General features: G+C 40.7%; 2 protein-coding genes across 2 annotated transcripts; both read right to left on the bottom strand.

Annotated features, from left to right (window-relative positions):
- Positions 1–152: 152 nt before the first annotated feature.
- On the bottom strand, positions 153–14,162 carry sphk2 (sphingosine kinase 2). The gene is made up of 8 exons (XM_063487955.1): positions 14,055–14,162; positions 8,055–9,651; positions 6,089–6,238; positions 5,909–6,003; positions 5,683–5,798; positions 4,509–4,712; positions 2,759–4,376; positions 153–2,461 (listed from the first exon to the last, which is right to left on the bottom strand). The coding sequence occupies exons 2-8, from the start codon at positions 8,509–8,511 to the stop codon at positions 2,399–2,401; spliced, it is 2,703 nt and encodes a 900-aa protein (XP_063344025.1). The 5' UTR covers positions 8,512–9,651; positions 14,055–14,162; the 3' UTR covers positions 153–2,398.
- A 274-nt stretch (positions 14,163–14,436) lies between these two features.
- rpl18 (ribosomal protein L18) lies at positions 14,437–19,797 on the bottom strand. The gene is made up of 7 exons (XM_063488038.1): positions 19,765–19,797; positions 19,082–19,168; positions 18,863–18,970; positions 17,630–17,728; positions 17,358–17,481; positions 15,713–15,782; positions 14,437–14,561 (listed from the first exon to the last, which is right to left on the bottom strand). The coding sequence occupies exons 1-7, from the start codon at positions 19,765–19,767 to the stop codon at positions 14,486–14,488; spliced, it is 567 nt and encodes a 188-aa protein (XP_063344108.1). The 5' UTR covers positions 19,768–19,797; the 3' UTR covers positions 14,437–14,485.
- Between the last annotated feature and the right edge of the window lie 769 nt (positions 19,798–20,566).

The raw sequence follows: 20,566 nt of genomic DNA, 5'->3' as shown, positions 1-20,566 counted from the left end.
TCCTGAAGTAAAGGGGGGTCCAACTCAGTACAAGCATGGCATACCTAATAAGTGGCTGGTGAGTGTATATATAACACTTTTAAGAGGGAAAAAAGGATTGACAGTTACAGATCAATTTTATTATGAATGCGTTGCTGGAAGGGTAAAAGATAAAAAAGCCATTTAGATACGTGAAAAAAGCTTCCTGTTTTCCACATCAAACGGTTTAATTCTATTATAAAAATGTGGTGGCATTTTAGTGACTAAAGACAAAATAAGGCATTAATTTGCTCCAAACAAAATTATGAAGTTACATTTATTGAAAACCATATATAACTATTAACTGTACAATGTATATATTTTCATTGTTTTAGTAGTAATTACAATTTCATTACAGGCAGTCCACTACAGACATCTTTATGGCATTAGCAACTGAAGGGTAATACCCCATCATGGTCATATAGGAATTGGTCTTTAACACCATGGTCCCAGCTATGGCCATAGACAACAAAGTGTTTAGGAAAGTAAATGGTCATAACTAGTCTCTTAAACATCAAGGGTAAACATTTTGGCAAAAACTCCATTCAAAGTGTATAGAGACTCATCTATTTGGTAATATTACAAGCCTAGACCTAAAATGTTGTACTCACATTCTGTAGCTGTGTAAGCACAGTGAAGCTGTGGTAGAATAGCTGCATTGTGCGCTCAAAGGAATACAAAATAAAAACAAAAGCAAAAAAATAACATCCTGGTAAGCAAAAGAGTTTTACTCCATTTTCTGCAGTCAGGTTTAAACAGTTCATGATCAACAGCCAGAATTTACAGGCTTATTATACAAAGGCATTGATTTGTCCAGGTATGACCGAGACATACAGTAAGTTGATGATGAACCAAGCAGTTGGCACACAAACTTCCTGATTGATGAACTGCACATGCTAATGATTTATTCTTCGTCCAAGTATCAGCAGGTTTGAATAAAAAAAAAAAATCCTCAAAGGGCTTCAACCTCTGTAGTTTGATTCAGCTCATCAATATTTGGAAATACTTGTAGTCTCAAAATATATATTTCAGTTTTAAACATCAGTCTGTTGTCTACTTGAACAAACTGCCTCTGCTGCTGGCAAATTTCTCAAAGTGCAAGCTGTTCTTCTATCTGATTTACCACCTGATCTGACAACGCTGGGGATTAGTGCTGACTCTACAGCAGGATTTTAGAGTTTCAACATGATTTTGTTAACGGTCAGTCACATCCTCAAAAGCTAAGAGTCTTCAAAGTGCAACAGTTAATTCATGTCAGGTGACGCTAATGCTAGTGGATCTACTTTCTGAAACAAAACACTGCATCAGACAGAAGAGTGTTACCCTTTAGTTTGAACTGTTCTAGTGTTGTGATCTTCAGCGTGTTTGGGAAGAATAAATGTGAAATTTACTTCTTAACTGAGGCATGCAACATCTGTTAAACATCACTATCACTGTGCCTCCACTGGTTAAGAAAAAAAGGCAGATTATGCAAACGTTGGTAATGGATACCCTTCAACGGATCCACTGCTTCTACTAATGTGGTGACCCTGAAAAGCTTGATCCTGCTGCTCTATGTGTATTTACTTGCATGAGAAAAATGATTACTTGTAGTCACTTTTTTCTCCACTGATGCACAAAAGTGGCCGAGTCACATGCGCTCAGACTTTATGTTTTTTAAATGTAGTCAAAGGACTTTGATAGGTGAACGGAAATCAAGAAGATTAAAGTTTCATACATAAGAAGGAAAGGATAAAGGTACAGCTGTACTGTACAGTATCAGATAAGGCATTCCTTTCAGGGACTAAAGTTTTTATACTCAAAACATCTGGATGTTGATGTAAGATGAGGCTGTTTGATGATAGAGACGTGGCAATAATTTCACTGGCTCTTGGCCCAAGAGAATCTCAATACATTTTTATAGCTTTTCATGTGTACAAACAATATTCTTTGAATTTAATCTGATTTCTCTTCATCTCAGCGTAAGGCAAAAACAAAAATAAAACAGGTAGTGCTTCTTTGCATGCATACTGTTATGTATACATCCAACACATGCACTATCTGCACAAAAACCCATAAACATTCAATTGTTTTTCCCTCTCATCATCCCAGGCCGTGCTGTTTTCATGCTTCTCAGGGTACACTGTGCGTAATCCAACAGCTGTGTAATGAGGTGCATTTTTCATCCATTTTGAAATTCACTATTAATCCCTGCAGAGATGCTTCAATGATGCGTGGCTTGGTTGGTTATCCCTTTCATTAATCCGTAGAAAAGCAGTTTCTGCAATTCAGGCTATTTGAAGTCTCTCAGCTACTCCTGTCCTCTCAGACTATGGATGGCAACAGAGATTATATAATTCAGTAGAGTGCTGATATGTCAATCAAATCAACCAATCCCTGATTAGAATCTGGTAATCCTCTCTCCAGAGTCTCCAACAATGAGACGGGCCATGGAAGGATGGATCTATAAAACATTAAGAGATCAGGAAAATGAATATTACTAATCACAAGTGTTAGCAAAACAAAGCAGCACAGAACACACAGTACTTAAGTGTTGAGAGTAGAAACATACAGTACGTAAGTTGCTGTTGGCAATGTGAATGAATAATCACAGATGATTAATTAAAAGCTTTTAAAGTACAGAACATGTAGTTATTACAAACTAAATTCAGACTGAGACAAATCAAAAGACCTAGGAATTTATCAGTGTGGTTTTACTAAACAAGTATTATTTATGCTAAATCTTGTTTTTCTTTCTGACCTGCGCTTGAAGCGGGCCGTAGGGCACAAGCTCTCCGTCCACAGTGAGTGTTCCTCGTGCCGACAGAGGCTGCAGCCTGAATGCTTTACAGGTAACGTGGCTCACATATGGAGAGCTGACAGAGTGGTGGGTTCCTCTTTCCATGGCAAAGAAAAGTCTCAGTAGAGTTGCTCTAGAAATCCCTGCTCGCACAAAAGTCAGATGGATCAGCCCATCGTCAAACCTGGCCTGGGGTGCAGCAAAAAGATCAGCCCCAAGGTGGGTCTGATAAAGGGCCAGGACCAGGACAAAGTCCCCTTCAATGGTGATCCAGTCTCGAGTGGGAAGGGGCTGGTCGAGAGGGGGTAACAAGTCATCCCTTGGTAGATTTAAAGGCAGCGAGAATGATGGACGGTTCTTGAAGGGTCCTGCTGGTTCAGCAATGTCAAAGTTAAAAGAAGAGGATGGCGTGCGTAAAGAGGGCGAGGGTGATGTGGAATTTGGGGTGTTAGGACGAGGAGCGAGGTAGGATGATGAGTGTGGGGAGGCACAAGAAGGAGATGAGGGGGGTGTGGGAGAAAGAGACAGGGAGAGAGAGCTGAGTTTAGGTGGGAGGGAATTTGTCTGGGAGTGCTGAAGGAGGGAGAGGGGCCTTGGCCGGGAGGCGTTTTGGTTTTTGTCCAGGGTTTTGGCCTTGTAAGAGAAGGGAGAATGACGAAAGGGAGAGGAGATCGTCAAAGCTCGCTCACGAGCGACATCCAGTGCGTATGAATCTTTCTGGTAGTAAGTTCCATTCAGATCAATATCATCGACGCCATTTGAAGTGCCTGAATCTGCATCAGCCTCCTGACTGAGAGGCTGGTTGCGGAGAGCTTCGGCTATCTGGCTCGAAGGGGCTGAATTCTTTCTCACTGCCTGCCTGGTCTCATGAAGGCAATCCTGGTGGGTGACGCCATCCTCTGGCTCTTCATCTGCCTCTCGCCCCATGACAACCCCATAGCTCTCTCCCAGCTCTCTCGCATGCAACACTCCCTCTCCTTCTACAGAACCACTGCTCCCTTCCCCGTCCTTACCTCTATCATCTTCCTCAATCTCCTCTGAGTATTGCTCTGCTGTTCCATCATCTTCCCTTTCATCCTTGATCCTCTCCAGCCTTTCTTCCCTTCCCATACTGCATTCATCCCTTTCATTTGATTCTGAACTTGTCCCTGATCTCTCTGAACAAGTCCCTGACCTCTCCTCCTCTGCTTCCATCTCCATCTGTCCCTCCCTCTCTCTGTCTTCTGCCAGACTGCTTGCCCTCACCACACCAGTTCCTCCTCCCCTGGCCCTCTCCCTTCTTCTCTCCCTTTCCTTTTGCCTCTCTTCTTTTTCCCTCTCTCCCTCACCCCTGCGCAAGCTCCTCTGTTCACTGATGCCCATATCAGAGCAGGTGCGATGGATAGGCGTGCGGCAGAAGCCCTCCAGGCCTTCTGTGATACTGCGGGAGAGCGGTCTCCTTGGTGGAGGAGGTGTGGCATCTGGTGATGTGGTGACAACAGAGGGTGGTAGGAAGGAGAGACGACCCTTGTAGGATCGTAGAGAAGCTATGCGCACTAATGTGCCCAGGGTGAAGCGAGCTGAGCCAAGACCACGATACCTGGAAGAAGACAAGACTGCAAGTGAAGCTACATTTTGAAACTGACGTCACATAATCCAGAATAAATTAAAAGCCAGGCTTTTATGAAGAAAACAACATTAGATTAAGATTCTGAAAACTTGAAACACCCACCTCTCACTCTCAATGTCCACATCGGACACAAAGCCCCAGGCAACAGAAAGAAAGGAAAACAGTCTCCTGGGTGCTGAAGCACGGTTGTTGTTGGAAGGGGCGGGGCTTGTTGTCACAGAGACCAGGTCCATGGGTCGGACTCCGCCTCGACAGAGCAAAAAGCAGCAGTTCAAAAGGAGGGGCTCTCGAAGGCACATGTCATACCTGAGGAAATTTAAAAAAAAGACAACAAGACCCTCCTTTCAGCAAAAATAAAGACAGATCTGTACAACAGCTATTCAAAGACTAGATTAAACAAAACAAATATACATAATTCTACGCTCTTTTGTTTAGGAAAAAAACATTGTTGTTTTTTATGTCGTTTATTTTAACAGAATAAATCTGGGTATCCATGAGCTTTTTTGTAAGGTCAGTTTTCAGAAAAATAAACTAAAATCATCTGACTACCTCAGAGGGTCTCAGGATCATCTAAACCTCTGTGTACAAGCCAGCAGATAAGGACGTTACATTGAACATAAATGTCACGACAACTGGATATTGTTCTCGGAAGTTCAGTAAAGCAAAAGAGACATGCCATCATATGAATATATGAATATAATAAGAAAATTCAGCACTAGCAAAGAGAGCATACATTGACTCTGAGACCCTCTGTGATGCAGATCCAAGGAGGTTTAAATCATAGAAAATTATTTCTAGACAGAAGGATTCACGGCTAGAAAATGAACCTGGTATCAAAATGTAGATTAAAAATGAGCCATTTCATTGGCTAAAAGTTGTTTTGACCAGTGAGCTATCTCACAGGATGAGATAGCTGGCTGAGGGTTTACAGAAAGTGCACTTTTTTAAGTTTCTCAAGAAACATATCAGAAAACAGATAATTCTTTCAGGGTATCACAGCTTGTTTCTGTTACTCTCTGTCAAAAATATTAAACTGGTTAAGTTTTGCTGTGAAAGAGTCTGCATATGCAATCTGTAATATGATTCAGAGGTCATAAAGTTTAAAGAATTAACTTGACTGCACCCGTTATCAGCAAACACAATCTAGACTGTCAGCATTACTTTAAATCATCCACTATGCAAACACTGAGGGAGATATGAAGACTTAATGTTCCACCTAATTCCACACTGCACAGGCAGCTGGAAGAAAAGCTTCAACCTAAAATGATGTGCTCACCCTGCGTGGTGATTGATGGAGCCAGCCAGTGCATTCCCAGAGCCGCAGGGTAGAATCCCGACAGGTGTTTTTATTGCTTGTTCCCAGTCTGAGCGCTCCATCAGCCCATTAATTACCTGCAGGAAAACAAGACAGAAGATTTAAATAATCACAGTGTTAGACATAGACATACATTTACGTGCCACAATTTCACCCTGGTTGTCCTCTCAGGCCAAAAACACCTTACCTCATGCAGCAGACCATCCCCAGAAACAATGATGATGCCATCCCACTCTGGGAGTGATATCTCTCTGATGAGCTCTCTGGCATGGTTCTGGCGTTCTGAGGGAGGGTAATTACGTTAATGCCTGCAATATAAATGCATGCATTCTGACTCATTGGGGTGTTTTAGACCTCAGGGTGTTACCTGTCTGTATAAGGTTGTAGCTGATGTTGGACTCTCTAATCATTGGCAGGATGTGGGTCTGACACCACTGCATTGCCTGGCCTCTTCCACTGTAGGGATTGACCAATAACAGTAGTCGCCTGGGACGAGGTAGCAGACTTCTTGAAAATTCTTCACAAGAAAGACAGAACAGGATGGATTAATTATAACCTGCACAGCTCTGGTCCAGGACAAAGAAAGTGGTTCAGCACATTTTCAAAGCCAGCCAACTGGGACATAAGCTAAGCTGGTATTACAGTGTTGCCCAACCTTGGACTTTGAATGCATTTATCCATTTGAAGCCTCCTAAAGTTCTCCTGACAGAATACATATCACACTGTCCTTCAAGAGTGAGTTTGTCAATCATTTAAAGTCAGATATATGATAAAGGGCACATTTAGACTTCAGATTATAGGTATTATAGTTGGTCAAAACTAAACAGCGGCATACGAAGGCAATGAAATTACTCTAGTCCTGTTCTATAAAACCTGTGGGGAAAGTAAATATCTAAGGATAAAATTCAATATAAACTGTAGTATGTTATAGATGAAACCACTGGTGCATGAGAGGATATCACGCGGCTGTGCTGTCACATAATCCTTGATTATGCAACAAACCACACTTCACGCCATTGTGCGGAAAACCCATCTGACCACACCTATAATGCCCATCAGCATAAACATTCTCAGAATTGGCCCACTGAATGATTCAGAAATGTGATTATGAATGTTACACAAGCAGAAATTAAAAATGAATGACAGCTGCATCACTGCGAGTGAAGGGTATGCACTAAAGATCTCAGAAGACGAGGAGATTTAAGAGACTTAAGGATTAAAGAGTGAGTCTACAGACGAGGAAAGGAAAAACAGAAGATGGGAGATGTCGATTAACTCTGTGCCACAAAGACAATGGAGAGAAAAAAAATAAACACAAACACAAAGTTCAGGCTGAGCTGTCAGATAACTGAGGATGGTGACTCCCCGCCCTCTGTCTCTGCATTAGACACTGAATGATACGGACCACATGTGCAGGAAAGATAAGAGGAAGGACGTATAGCTTTAGATTGAAAAAACCCCATAAAAAAAATAAAGAAAACGATGCTGTTATGTGAAACACACAAAATCCAAAAGCTCTCGATGCTAAATCTCACAGCCTCTTAGGGTGCATTAGTGTTAATCCTCATTTGTCTTTCATATAATGCCCCAAAATGTTGAACTAGTCTTGTTACCATTTGTGCCCTCAGTGAGGAAATGTAATACATTAAAGTCTTGGTTCCCTGTGACATTACACTAGGCTTAGTAACAGTTTACAAAGAGGGCATGGAGCAAAGTGGATTGACGCTACATTGTGTAGGTTTTCTACTATAAACATCTGAAATTCAAGACTTTATCAAGGAGACAAATACAAAGGCTAAAGCTCCATTAACACTGTGGTAAGCTATTAGTGTTACTCTTTTAATTAGGCCATCAGCTCAGTGTACAGTACCAACGATCAGGGTGAACTGTGGTTTACAGTTGCTGCCACTATCAAATCGATTTCAGCCTAGTCTTATATATTATAATAGAGCAGATGTAGCTGTATATAAGACATCGGAAAACTGAATTTTGCCTTAATGAATTTTTGCCTTATTGTTCACTAATGTGCTTTTTTTTCTATCAAATTGTGATAAAATATAATAAAAACTGTCTGAATTACTCCTGGAAAACGTTCAAAAGCTTTGTTTCTACTGCCCATGGTCATTTATAATAAAAGTTTATCATTATGACATACTTACATTTAAGACAACATAATAAAATTCATGCAATAAAACAAACAAACAAAAAAATCACACTCTACAGTATATATATATATACACAAAATGTGTAGCTACTACTACAGTCTTTTCTATGTTCATTTAAAAACAAGATCCAAGCTGTACAAACAAACCTCAGGTAAAACACACACTCACCTGTGTTAGCAGTGACGGTCACACCTCTAAGTAGACACTGTACAGCAGCCGACCACCTCTCAGCTTCAGCTCTGCTTTCTGCCAGATAGGCCCTCACCTGCCTGCGCCGGGACACCCCTTTCCTTCGTTTTCCTGGTGGGTACCAGTACAGCACCAGCAGAGGGGGAGCAGGGGACCGGGGGCAGCTGCACCCCACCAACTCTAATAAGGGTAGCAGGAGACGAGCTTCTTTTCCAGGCCGGGGGGACAGGCGTTGTATATGTATGTGGGTGTGGGTGAGGGTCAGGGCGTAGTTGGATGCCGAAGCTGGAGTTGGAGGAGCAGCTGGGGACAGCCCTCCTGAACCACCGGGGCTGTTGGGACTACTGTTATTGTTGCTGCTTGTTCCCCAGCTGGCAAACTGGCCATGAAGGAGAGCTTCTGCTGGAGAAGGTGAGGAAGGTTCTGGGGATCGCATTTTCTTTGCTCAAAGTTAATCAGTCTAAAAAAAATCAAGGGCTTCTGAACTCAGATGCTTGAAGAGCTGGGCAATCTACCAGCTGTTCATGTTTTGCAGCAAAAATCGAAAAACTATGTCTGTCGAGAACTTTCTCCCTAAAATCTCTTCAAAATCATTCTTTTTGTCAGTGCTTCAGTTTAAGGGGTAAAAGTCACAAAAAATGATCTTCCTGTCATTCCAGTTCAGATATATGTCTTCATTTGAAAAGAATACAAATAACGTTTCCCAGTTTAATCCTTCTTCAAATTAGAGTATTTTTTTTATTGATCCAGTGAAGATGGGAACTGCTTAAGACCAGTCTTTGTGTCACAGTTAGAAACCTCCCATCAAGGCTTGATCTGTGGAGCTGTCAGCTTATACAGTTTGCTCCAAGTTGGAAAGTGGACAGAAAATACATCAACATAGTCACAACAAACAGGACTTTTATAAAATGTAGAATCAGTCAATTAAGCAAAAAAAAAGTGTTCTTCACAAAGATTGCATAAGTATAAAAATAAGTTTACATTACAATGCAAAAGCTGCCTATTGTGATAGCAATACAAGGCAGCTGAGCAGCTACTTAACAATGACAATTCGCCTTAAATAATTACACAAATGGACAAAAATGAAACTCTTAGTTGCATTAAAAATGATCATTAAGTATGATCAAGACAAAACACAAACACACCTTGTTTAGACAAGGAGGTTACAAAAATTAAATTAAATTAATGCACAAAATTTTTGTAAAGTAAGTTGCATTTTAAAGGTTGCCCAAAAAGTAATTAATGCCACAAAGATAGATTAGTGCAGACTTTTCAAGACCTTTGATACTTCTATTGCTATCTTGTTCTAAGTGACATAAAGGAGGCAGACAAAAGGAGTGACTAAGCCAGTTCCCCAGACAGTAGTGTGATAAGAGTCACTCAATCAAGTACTACCCCCCAAGAGGAGGAGCAACACAAAGACAGGTGAAAAAACAAAAATGACAACAGAAATCAAAAACAAAAACAGAAACAAAACACAAGACAAACAAGGAGACAGGTCCAGTTGGGTCCTTAGTTTATGTCATCTTAAAGTCCTTGAGTCAAGCCTCACGTTCCCTCCCAAATATCTCTGTTCCTGTTTGAGGACAAAGGAGAACAGCAGTTAGTGGAAAAAAACAACAGTAGGAAAAAGAAACAAAAGCAGGGGCCTGACTAAGAAGCAAGTTCAGCATACCCTGAATATTTTTTCCTTATCTGGTTTCAGTTACTCTAACATGCACTGATCAGCTCAATAACTTAACCCAGTGTTTTCCAAACTACCTGCAAGTGTGTTCTCTTGAAGGGGAATTGTATTGGCAACAACACATTGTATTAACACCTAAACAGAAATATGGACAAGTCCATGCTACACCAGTAGAATAACATATTTCACGAAGGAGATGAACCCTAATATCAGAAAAATCAAAAGATTTTTTAATGACCTAATACAGGCTGAAAGCAACACAGCTGCTACAGACAAAGCGTGTGTGTGTGTGTGAGAGGAAAAGCAGTGTACAGCACCTTACTTCACTCACTTACTGTCCCAAGTAGGCAAACTTGTTGTGGAGGAAATTAAAGAAGCACAATACTGTGTCATTAAGACACAGTAGGATCTGACATACGTGTATGTAAAACATTTTAAATTCAGTGCCAGTGAGGTTAAACTGTGTGAGAACAGGTAAAAAATAAAGGAAAAACATGGTTTTCCTGTCTATTCACAAACTTTGTATAAAGTTTGTAAGAACAAGGCACAGATGTCCTGTTTTAAGATCATGCTACTAAAGGCATACAGAACACTAAAACTACTTTAAACTTGCTGACAGCAAACAGAAAAAAGCCTGTTCCTGTTCAGCCAGTGAAAGCTTAGTTCACATTGCCAGCAGTAAGAGTCAGACCCACTCCCGGTGGAAGTTGGACTCTATCAGGGCTGCCCTTTGTCACCAGTTCTATTCGCAACTGTTGCAGACAGAATTTCTAAGTGCAGTAAGATTGTGGAAGGTTTCTGTTTTGGAGGCTATGGATAATCTCTCTGCTTTTTTGTGGAATCATGTAATTTTTTTTTTTTTTGCCTCACCAGGAAGTGACCTCCAGCACCGAGGTGGTTGGTAGTTTAGTGTGAAGTGGGATGAGAATTAGCGAATCTAAGGCTACGTTCACACTGCAGGCGAAAGCGCATCAAATCCGACTTTTTTGACCCTATGCGACCCATATCCGATCATGGTATGACAGTGTGAACAGCACAAATCCGATATTTTCAAATCTGACCTGGGTCACTTTCGTATGTAGTACTGAATCCAATACATATCTGATGTTTTAGAAAGCGACTGCTGTTTGAATGGTCATTTCGCATTAAATTCATCTTTTACGTCACTGACACAAGACAGACGCCAATTATCAGCGCGGGAGAAGCGCCCGAGAAGACATTGTGAACGCTTCCTGGCCATCCAGTGAAACTGTTGGGAAGACAACGTTGGATAAACGTGTACATTTTATTTGTACTGTATAATCTGCAGATTCTGACAGAAATCTGCAACTATCCTTTGAAGCACCACTCCCCTCTAAAACAGCAATAAGGATAATTATTAGGCCATATGTAAATAACAAAATAACTTTATAACTTAAAGCAAAATTGGGAAACGTAATCATTTAAACAATACTGTTTGGTCTGGGTCTAAACAGAGCGCGTTGTGTGTGACGTCTTCTTTTGCGCATGCGGGCCACTTTGAGGGTTCACACTAGAGCGCTTTTGCTGTCACATTTTATTTGTAGTGTGAACAAGCAGACAAAAAAATCAGATTTGATCAAAACATCGGAATTGAGCATTAAGACCTGCACTGTGAACAGAGCCTAAACCACAAGGTTCTCAGTCAGAAAACGGGTGATTGCCCACTCAAGGTTAGAGGGGAGTTGCTGGCCGAAGTGAAGGAGTTTAACTATTTCTGGGTCTGATTCATGAGTGATGGGAGTTTGAAAGACTGACTGGCACAGCACCAGCAATGATGTGGACGATGAACCGGTTTATTGTGGTGAAGAGAGAGCTGAACCTGATGGTTTACCCGTTGATCTACATTCCTACCCTCACCTGCGGACCCAAGCTCTGGGTAGTGAACTGAAATATTGACATCATCAACACAATCAGCAGATTAGAGATAGGGTGAGAAGCCTGGTCGTTTTGGAAGGGCTCAAAGTAGAGTCATTCCTCCTACACATCAAAAGGAGCCTGTTGTTGTTCAGGGATCTGACTGGGATGCTCCCTGGGTGCCTCCAAGGTGAACTGTTTTGGTCATGTCCTATCGTGAGGAGGCTCTGGGGTACACCAAAGAGGTGCTGGAGAGATTATATCTCTCAGAAAGCCTGTGAATACCTTGGGGTCTTCCTGGAAGTACTAGGTGAGGTAATGGGGGGTGTCACTCTGGGTCACTCTGGTAAGACTGCTGCCCATTCAAACCAGGATAGTGGTAGATGGATGGATGGCACTAAGAATCCATAGTTTCTCATTTTCAAAATTTCTCAGACAAAAACTTCACCCCCTCAAAATAGCAGTACCATTAGGTCCATGGGTCAGAATAGATCATCTATTCTGGTAAAAAGTGAATCACCCTTTGTAACACTGAAAATCCAGTGTTATACCTGATGTTACCTCAGTAAGAGCAGAATCTTGCTTGCTAGTACAAGCCTCAGCACTATGACCACACCACAATGCTGTGGTGATAACCATGACATGATTTTGCAAATATTTAAGAAATCAAAATTTAAGAAGCACAACAGTAAATTACATGAAATGAATAAAACTTTAGCTTGATTGTACTGCACAAAAACAATACTTAAGTCAAGTACAGAGGAGGACATTGACGATAAGAAAACTGATTATGGGTACAGGGTGAAGCAATATAAGATTCGTTATGCCCTTTGACCTGAGGTGCGTCTGTGCTAAACCACGTAATGACTCAAGAGTCACACATCCTCAACTGGCTTGCTGAGACACTATTTTTTGTGGAGGAAAGGTTGCATGATAATTCATGTGGTTTTTTTCTAATTCAGGGTAACTTCTGCGTAACAGGATTTAGGGACACAGTGTCTCTTTCACAGTTTAAATAACCTAACTTAAATAACCGTATTAGATTTTACCAACCAAGGAGGTCTGGTATTATCAAAGAGCCATATCAGGATTTTCCCTGTATGTTAAATCTTTTATTTCCCTCCAAAAAGGTTTTAACCTTCTACCAAAGTAAAACAAACAGAGGTATGATTTTTGAAAGTGGGATTTCATTCAGTCAAGCTTAAACATAACTTTGGTTTACAACATGCCCCCATATAATAGGAAAACGCACAGACGTCTGCATAAAGTACTCATGTTGACCCTAGAAAAACCCTGGATATATAATCAAAATACACCGAAACACATGTATTATTTTCAAATTACATTACAAGTGAGGTTACAGCAATGTTAAATTACCAAGTCAGCAGGAGACAGATCATTAGACTTTAGCCCATAAAGTACAATTGCTGCAGTCTCACATGGGACTTCGGTTTACCCTAAATTAATAAACTGTTCACATCTTTCAACTTTTATAGCAGTCAGGAAACATTATGTGGTGTAGACAAAATCAATACTTGGCTGATGTCCCGTCCTGATAAAGCGCACACACAGAAAAAGACCCTACCGATGCCCATTGTTGCACCTTACCCTGTCCTTGAATCGCAGGGCGGGGACACCCAAAAATAATAATAATAATAATACTATGCACCGGCTAATTTTGGTCTCCCACACAATGAGGTTGTCTTTGAGTGACTTCAAAGTACTTTTGGCCAATTTTCGATAAGGTTACACTTTTGAATTCGAGGTCGCTCTTGTAGTAAAGGCGTTATTAAAAATTTGTAAGCAGCTTGTCTGGTAGTAACAGCTATGTCTCGTCGTTAAACTTTTAATGCTACATGGATTTGACAGGCTGTTAGCCTGCTAACCTGCCTGCTCAAGTTTAGCTGTATTTTGACAGTTACAGCACAGGCGAGCTAGAGCCGATAATTCTAGCTTGTAGTGCCAGAAATGAGAAGGTGAAATATGAACTGCAGGAAGCCGGTCTTTGTGTACGGTAAACAGAGCTGCTAAGCAATAGTTGTGAATTGAGCGTCACTAACGTTAGCTAATGTAAACGGCTGACACGCTGCACAGGGGCTAACTAGGGGCTTGCTAACTGACATGTAGCCCCAGTTCAACCCGACTAATATATTCAAATATAACTCAACTAAAGATTAGTGAGGAACACTATGGACAAATCGAAAAGAAAATGCCCCTTTTGTTTTTCGCTGGGTTTAATTAAATACTTAAATTAGCGCATAGGATACATGGTTTTAGCTAGCAGTTATTAAGACCCTATCAAAATGAGCAACAGGAAAAGTTGTTTTCGAGCTTTGTATGTCGCCAGAAGCATATCTGTATAACCCATGTTTAATATCATTTAATGGTTTTTAAAGAAGAAAAGAAAAATCCCCAACTACCTCATCTTGGCTCCCCTCTTTCGACAGATAGCCTCTGAATGCCGTGGCTCGGTGCAGGAAGTATGTGGAGACGCAGGAGCAGCAGCTCTGAGCGGCGGAGAGGAAATCCAATGACGATAAGGAAAACAGAACACCCACCCACCGACATTCTCCAATCATTGACAGACCAGCACTTCCTGGCCAACTCACTTGTTATCAGGCCGGCTGATAAATGCCAATTAAAAGACGTGTCCTGTAAAATTTACGTGGGGACCTCAGTTTATTAGCCACATGCCATTCTTGTCCTCCAGGATGGCTAGTGCTTTAACACGAGCTCCACCATATTAACAATGAAGGGTGTATTTTGCGGAGAGCAAGCACTCAAACAAAAACACAGAAGACATTTTGTACAACCAGCCTTTTATTGGTAGCAGAGTGAAAACAAAAACGCATTAGTTCTTGTAGCCGCAGCTGGCTCTGCGACCACGGGCTCTCTCGAACTTCCTGCCCTTGGAGCGGACGTAGGGCCTGGAGAAAGACACAAAAGGGTTTAAATTTAGCATATCTAACACATCAGATTAAGTTCCATTTGTCCCTTGAACTCAATGTCAGTGCTAAAAATCAATCTCTTATTTTTCCAGTGAGAAAAGACTGAAACAGGTATTTGAATGAAGCCTTTCATAGCTGGGCCTTTACATCATCCTGTGAGTCACAATCCAGCTATGTTGATGGATCATACATCATCCTAAGAGCTTCATTTGTTTGGGACAAAGTGCTGGAATCTATTTTGTTTGGGAACACATTTCCATCAATGCATCATTACCGTACATCAGCCTCACGTGTCTTTATTTGTTAAAGGTAGGTTTCATTAACATATAAAGTACTTTAGAAGTGTCTTCTGATTTATCTCAAGAGTCTTTTTATAACATCATTATTAACATGTGTGAAAGACATTGTTCTACATTGACAACCAACAGCACCTCTGAACTCCTCAAACCTTAAAACTATTGTGTTTAAAAACATCAAACACTGATTAAATCAAGAGATATGTACCATGTCTACCACCTGTAAGATTAATTTACTAATTATGACTGAAGTGCTTACCACTTCAATCATGCTTTTAATAGGGCGGAGATTTCTAATTCACTTTTGCAATCTCGTCCTAGGAGACGAGCCCAAGAAACAGCTACAGTGGTATACAGCTGGATGTGTATTTACTAAGTCTGAATGTAAACCTATTTTTTAAAAAAGCATGCCAGAATAAGGAAATCTTTTAATTCTGGCCTTTGTGGACTCCTGGGCATTTAAAGCATGAAGCAACAGTGGACTACTGAGAATCCCTTAAGCAGTTTTCAAACATGCATTGGAAGCGCTTCTCACAGCTGTGTGAGTATGATGACCATCAAAAACTTAACCACAAGAGCACAAAACACAAAACTGTGTCCAGACATTCTGAAGATGTCACTTCCTACTAAAACTAAACATTGATTAGTGATTAGAGAACTATGAGGCTTAGAATCTCCTTATGTGTGCTACAGACAAGAAAGGGCAAGTTAAGGCAAGTGTGGACAATGGTCTCCCTGATTCTCTCAACGCAGTCCTGAGTACATGCACATAACCAGCTTTAGTTAAAGGCTTAGTTTTTTACAACAGCAACTTCACATCAGATGTACACTTACTTGGTGTGGCTGTGAGGGGTTCCAGGAGCCTTTCCAAAGTGCCTGTAAACCTCTCTGGCTTTACGGGGTCCTGGAGGAAAAGACGATATTAAAGGTTAAAATATACATATACACACATATGTAAATATGTACACACACACAAGTCATAACTGATGGGAGACCCAGACCCAGTTCCAATCAAACATCACTCCAACTCAGATTTAGTTCAAGTATTCTTTTAAAAAATATATATAATTTGCATGTTTCCTTTTCCTTATGTCAGACATTAAATTAAGTGCAAGAATCACGATCGTGGCTCAAGAGTTGGCAGTTCGTCTTGTAATCGGAAGGTTGCCGGTTCGAGCCCTGGATCCGACAGTCTCGGTCGTTGTGTCCTTGGGAAAGACACTTGCCAGTTGCCTACTGGTGGTGGTCAGAGGGCCTGGTGGCGCCAGTGTCCGGCAGCCTCGCCTCTGTCAGTGCGCCCCAGGGTGGCTGTGGCTACAATGTAGCTTGCCATCACCAGTGTGTGAATGGGTGGATGACTGAATGTGTAAAGCGCTTTGGGGTCCTTAGGGACTAGTAAAGCGATATACAAATGCAGGCCATTTACCATTTAAGTGCAAGAATCACATTTTAGTATGGACTAGATTTGTAAATATTAGGGAAGCACCAATGCAAGTTTTTCGAAGTTATAATGCTCCGACTTCAGGTGTCTGCTGATGCTGAATATGACGTCCCAACTGCTGTTTGCTTCCTACATGCTATGCTATCTCCACCTGCACCAAACAGTGAACTGCTGCTGAGGTGTGACAAATTAATCACAAATGAATTGATTCACCAATACGAGATAAAGCTGTTTGAATCAAGCGTCAAATATCACACTGATAGATCCTTACCACAAGAAAACTGTAATAAAATAACAAGAGGACACGTCCTTAGTTTTAGTATTCGTTGGTTTGGTGAACTGTGTAATCACAGTTTGCCTAACGACACTTTGGATGTCTTCAAGACTGTGATTCTACCAGTTTCAATTCTACTACTTAAAACTTGTTAATGATTATCCTAAATATTGTACCTTGGGCATACAATATCCACCTAATAATCAAGTATAAAGCTAACACAGAAACTAATAAAAACTTAACATTCTCAAACAATAAAAAAAATAAAAAATAATAATAATAATAATCAGAAACAAGCAATCTGCTCTGGAAAAATACTGAACTTCAACCCAGTCATCAGTTCTTATTGCATGTGATTATTGATGTTATTTGCCAATTTTTTGGTTGTACCGATATTTAAATGAGTAAAATTTAATGCTTGGTTATCTCTAATGAAAATAATGACTGAACATTCCCTCAAAAAAAGTCAGGTGAACAAATCTTATGTGGTTAAGATAGGCTAAGACAGTGTTCTCATGTGCAGAAATAAGATATTGACTGCCATTGAAAGCAGAAAAATACATTGTTGTTTGATGTACAATCCTCATCCATTGCAGTGTGTTCTTAGCCTCCAAATAGCCACTGAAGCTCAACCACTACAGCTTCAGCAAACTGCACATTTAAGCTGTTATCTGGTACATCTTCCTTATTGGCCAGTTTCTAGGGTATCCAGTGGAAACAGCTCGTTTCAAAAATAGGATCTCCAACTCAACATGTTCAGTTACCTGACAGCAGCACCGTGCCTTGTCCTTTGGGAGAAGCCAAAGCCAGCTGGTCGAAGGTCATCACCTGACCTCCTGCCTTCAGGATCCTACGGCGGGCACCATCAGTCACCCTCAGAGCACAAATCTGTGGGACAGCAAGCAAGAGGTGAGGTCTGATTTGAGATTTTTTTTTTTAAGCCACCTTTACAATGTTGAAGAAGCAGTTAGTAAATGTATTTTCTGGTGGGGGTGGGAGTGAAGTTGAACTGTTTTTTCTTAAATGTAAGGCCTACCTTGAGCTTGGGGATATCCTGAATCCTGACATCATCAGTGACTGTTCCCACGACGACAGCGATTTTGTTCTCACGGCCGGGAAGCTTCATCTTACGGATCTAGGGGAAAAAATAAACAAAAAAAAAAAAGAAAAAAAGAAAAAATTGAGGCAAATCAATGTGTGATTATAGAACTGATAACAGGGAGCACTAAAATAAAAATCCAGTGATTTGTTTTACAGAATCTATAAAGACGCATTAAAAACTAAATGGAAAGAGTAGCAGAGATGCGCCGATCCAGGGCGCATAATCAGCCAACTTTCCAACATTCTGGGCTGTGACCAGCCTCCTACATGACCGACTACGAGGCTTACCATTTCATGAATGCGCAACACGTGCACGGTGCTGCAGAAAAGAAGTTGCACTCACACACTCACAGCTATACTGGACATGCTGCGAGTGTGGGTTTCACTGTGAGCGAAAACAACAAGTTGTCCACTTATGTCAGGAACGTTCATACCAGGAAAACCAAATCTAACCAAAAACCTAAACACAGACATTTTAAAGAAACTCATAAACTAAAAGCATCTAGAACTAAAGCAATCCAAAGCTCAGAGACAGCTACCAGTCAGCAGCCTCAGTATGAGCAAAGGGTCAAAGCAGTTAAGAGGAAAATTATGGCAATGAGCAACATTATTATTCCAGTACCCAGCATTTGTCTTCTTACACAAATCTGCTGAACCTGCTTTGATTGATGTGATCAAATCTGTCAGGTAACAGTAGGCATACAGCAACTCATTTTCCATTAAATTTTTCTACCTCTTTCCATCCATTGTTTCATTTGTTCAAACGAGATATTCTGTAACTTTCTGCAGCTCGGCCGAAACTGTAAAGTCAGCCTCTTTTATTATAAGAGTAACTTCTTCCTTAAATAATTTATTTTGTTAGTATATGCTGTCAATTGTAGTCCTTAGAAAGGAAATACACTCAAAAAATTGGAAATCTGAATCAGTAAATTGCAATTAGTGCATCTCTCATAAGAAGAAAGGAATACTACATTACCCCCATGTACAGTACAAAATTCATAACCTTAGAGAAGCCCTGATAGCCCTCTTCCAGCTTTATTTTAGGTTCACCGCACAGTTCGGTACATTAGGGCAGGGATGAAGACTAACCCATTAACCTGGACACCATAGTAAAAGCAAACAGGAGGATATATGTGTGAAAATCAAAGTGAGAGGAAGAAAGACCTACTAGGCGGGAGACAGCAATGGGAGGCCTGTTGGTTCTGCTCATGAACAGCCTCCTCAGGACGACCCTGTTGAAGGGAGCATTGGAGCGGCGGGCCAAGAACCTGTACAACTGTTAAAGGAAAAACACCAGGAAGGTCAGGAATACAGGTTTTAGACTGTTCAATAGTTAAAATGCACAAGCTACCATTTCAAACTTCACACACCTAGAAATTAATCTTACCTTGACCAGGAGCCTCAGATAGATATCCTGGCTCTTTGGCTCCTTCCTGTGCACCTTACGGTCCTTGTTGTGCCTGATGTCGACTCCCTGGAAAAGTGATTAGAAGCAGATTCATATATTAATCAGGTAAGAACAACATACTCTTGACCAAGAACACCTCACACATCTAACCCTCAACTGTTTATCTTTAAAATAAAAAATATAACACCGAAAATAAAATAGCATACATTTAAGAGGGATATTACACACTACATAGCTCATACTCATCCACATAACAGCGGCCGATACACACGTTGACACTCTACAGCTAACCGCTAACTCTGAACGGCACAGCAAACATGCACATAGTGTCAAATAAGGAAACTTCTGAACTTACGACACATACGTTAAAGTTGGGACAAAAATAAACAGTGACCTGTGATAATATATGGCATATTTAACCCATTGTAAATCTGACTTATTCTCAACTTGAAGGCGTAAAGCTACCACCGGTGTCGGCTCCCAAGAATATAGGCTAATGTGAATTATAAAGTCAAATCACACGAAATCTTAGCACGACTCGGACATACAGTATGTTTATAACGTGTAAATGTTTTCATCTAAAACATCAGGTGGTTTAATTCAGAGGATGACCGCGGATAGTCTGACTATCGTGTTTTAGAAATTCTGTTAGCAGGACCTACCATCTTGGACTCAGAGCGAAAAGGGAAAAGGAAGACCCGAGGTCTCGCGATAAGCTGTGCGCTAAGATCTCAGGCGCCTGATTGGTTAGAGAGCATGCGTTTCCTGTCCCAACAGCTCGGATGATATAGGATGGCGCCTCCAGTGGTAGAAATAGAAAATGAGCTTTTCTCGAGTTCACCTGGTGCTAATTCGCATCTTTTTGGTTTAATTTAGTTATAAGTATTTAAGCAAATTAGTACATTGAGTAAAATACTAGAAGGATTATTTTTTTCTCGGGCATTTTGAAAATAAACTCAGAATTTCACCCAAAAAGTAGTTTTATATCACAGAGCTTTAAAAAAAAAAGAATTGTTTAGATTACATTTTGTATCAGAAATGGTTTAGCAACAGGAGCATGATTTATATTTAGCATATGAAGAAATTGTTTTGGTTAGTTAAGTGGAAAATTTTACGTGACCTCATTATTAAAATTATAATAGCCTTCGTTTTTACCAGGCATTCATACCCGGTAATGTGTCTTGCGTTTTCCATGCTACATCGCTGCACCATGCATTCTGCAAATGAAGTTGAGGCCACAGGGTGTCGCCAAAATGCAAAAAAAGCGACATCATATTTGAATTTTAATATGTTTTATTGCTCTCTGACCTCTTTATTCCTCTCAGATCTCTGCCTGGGGGTTTTGACATTTGCAGTGCCGTTTTCAGTTTCAGTTTCAGTTTCAATTTTATTCTATAGCACATTTAAAAGTCTCAAGTACAACAAAGTGCTTCACAGACGAGCCGCATCTGCGGGTTACAGCAG

Source organism: Pelmatolapia mariae, linkage group LG10_11 (assembly GCF_036321145.2).
Source record: "Pelmatolapia mariae isolate MD_Pm_ZW linkage group LG10_11, Pm_UMD_F_2, whole genome shotgun sequence".
Lineage (NCBI taxonomy): Eukaryota > Metazoa > Chordata > Actinopteri > Cichliformes > Cichlidae > Pelmatolapia > Pelmatolapia mariae.
Note: the sequence above shows the minus strand (reverse complement) of the source record. Positions and strands in the feature narration are given on the sequence as shown.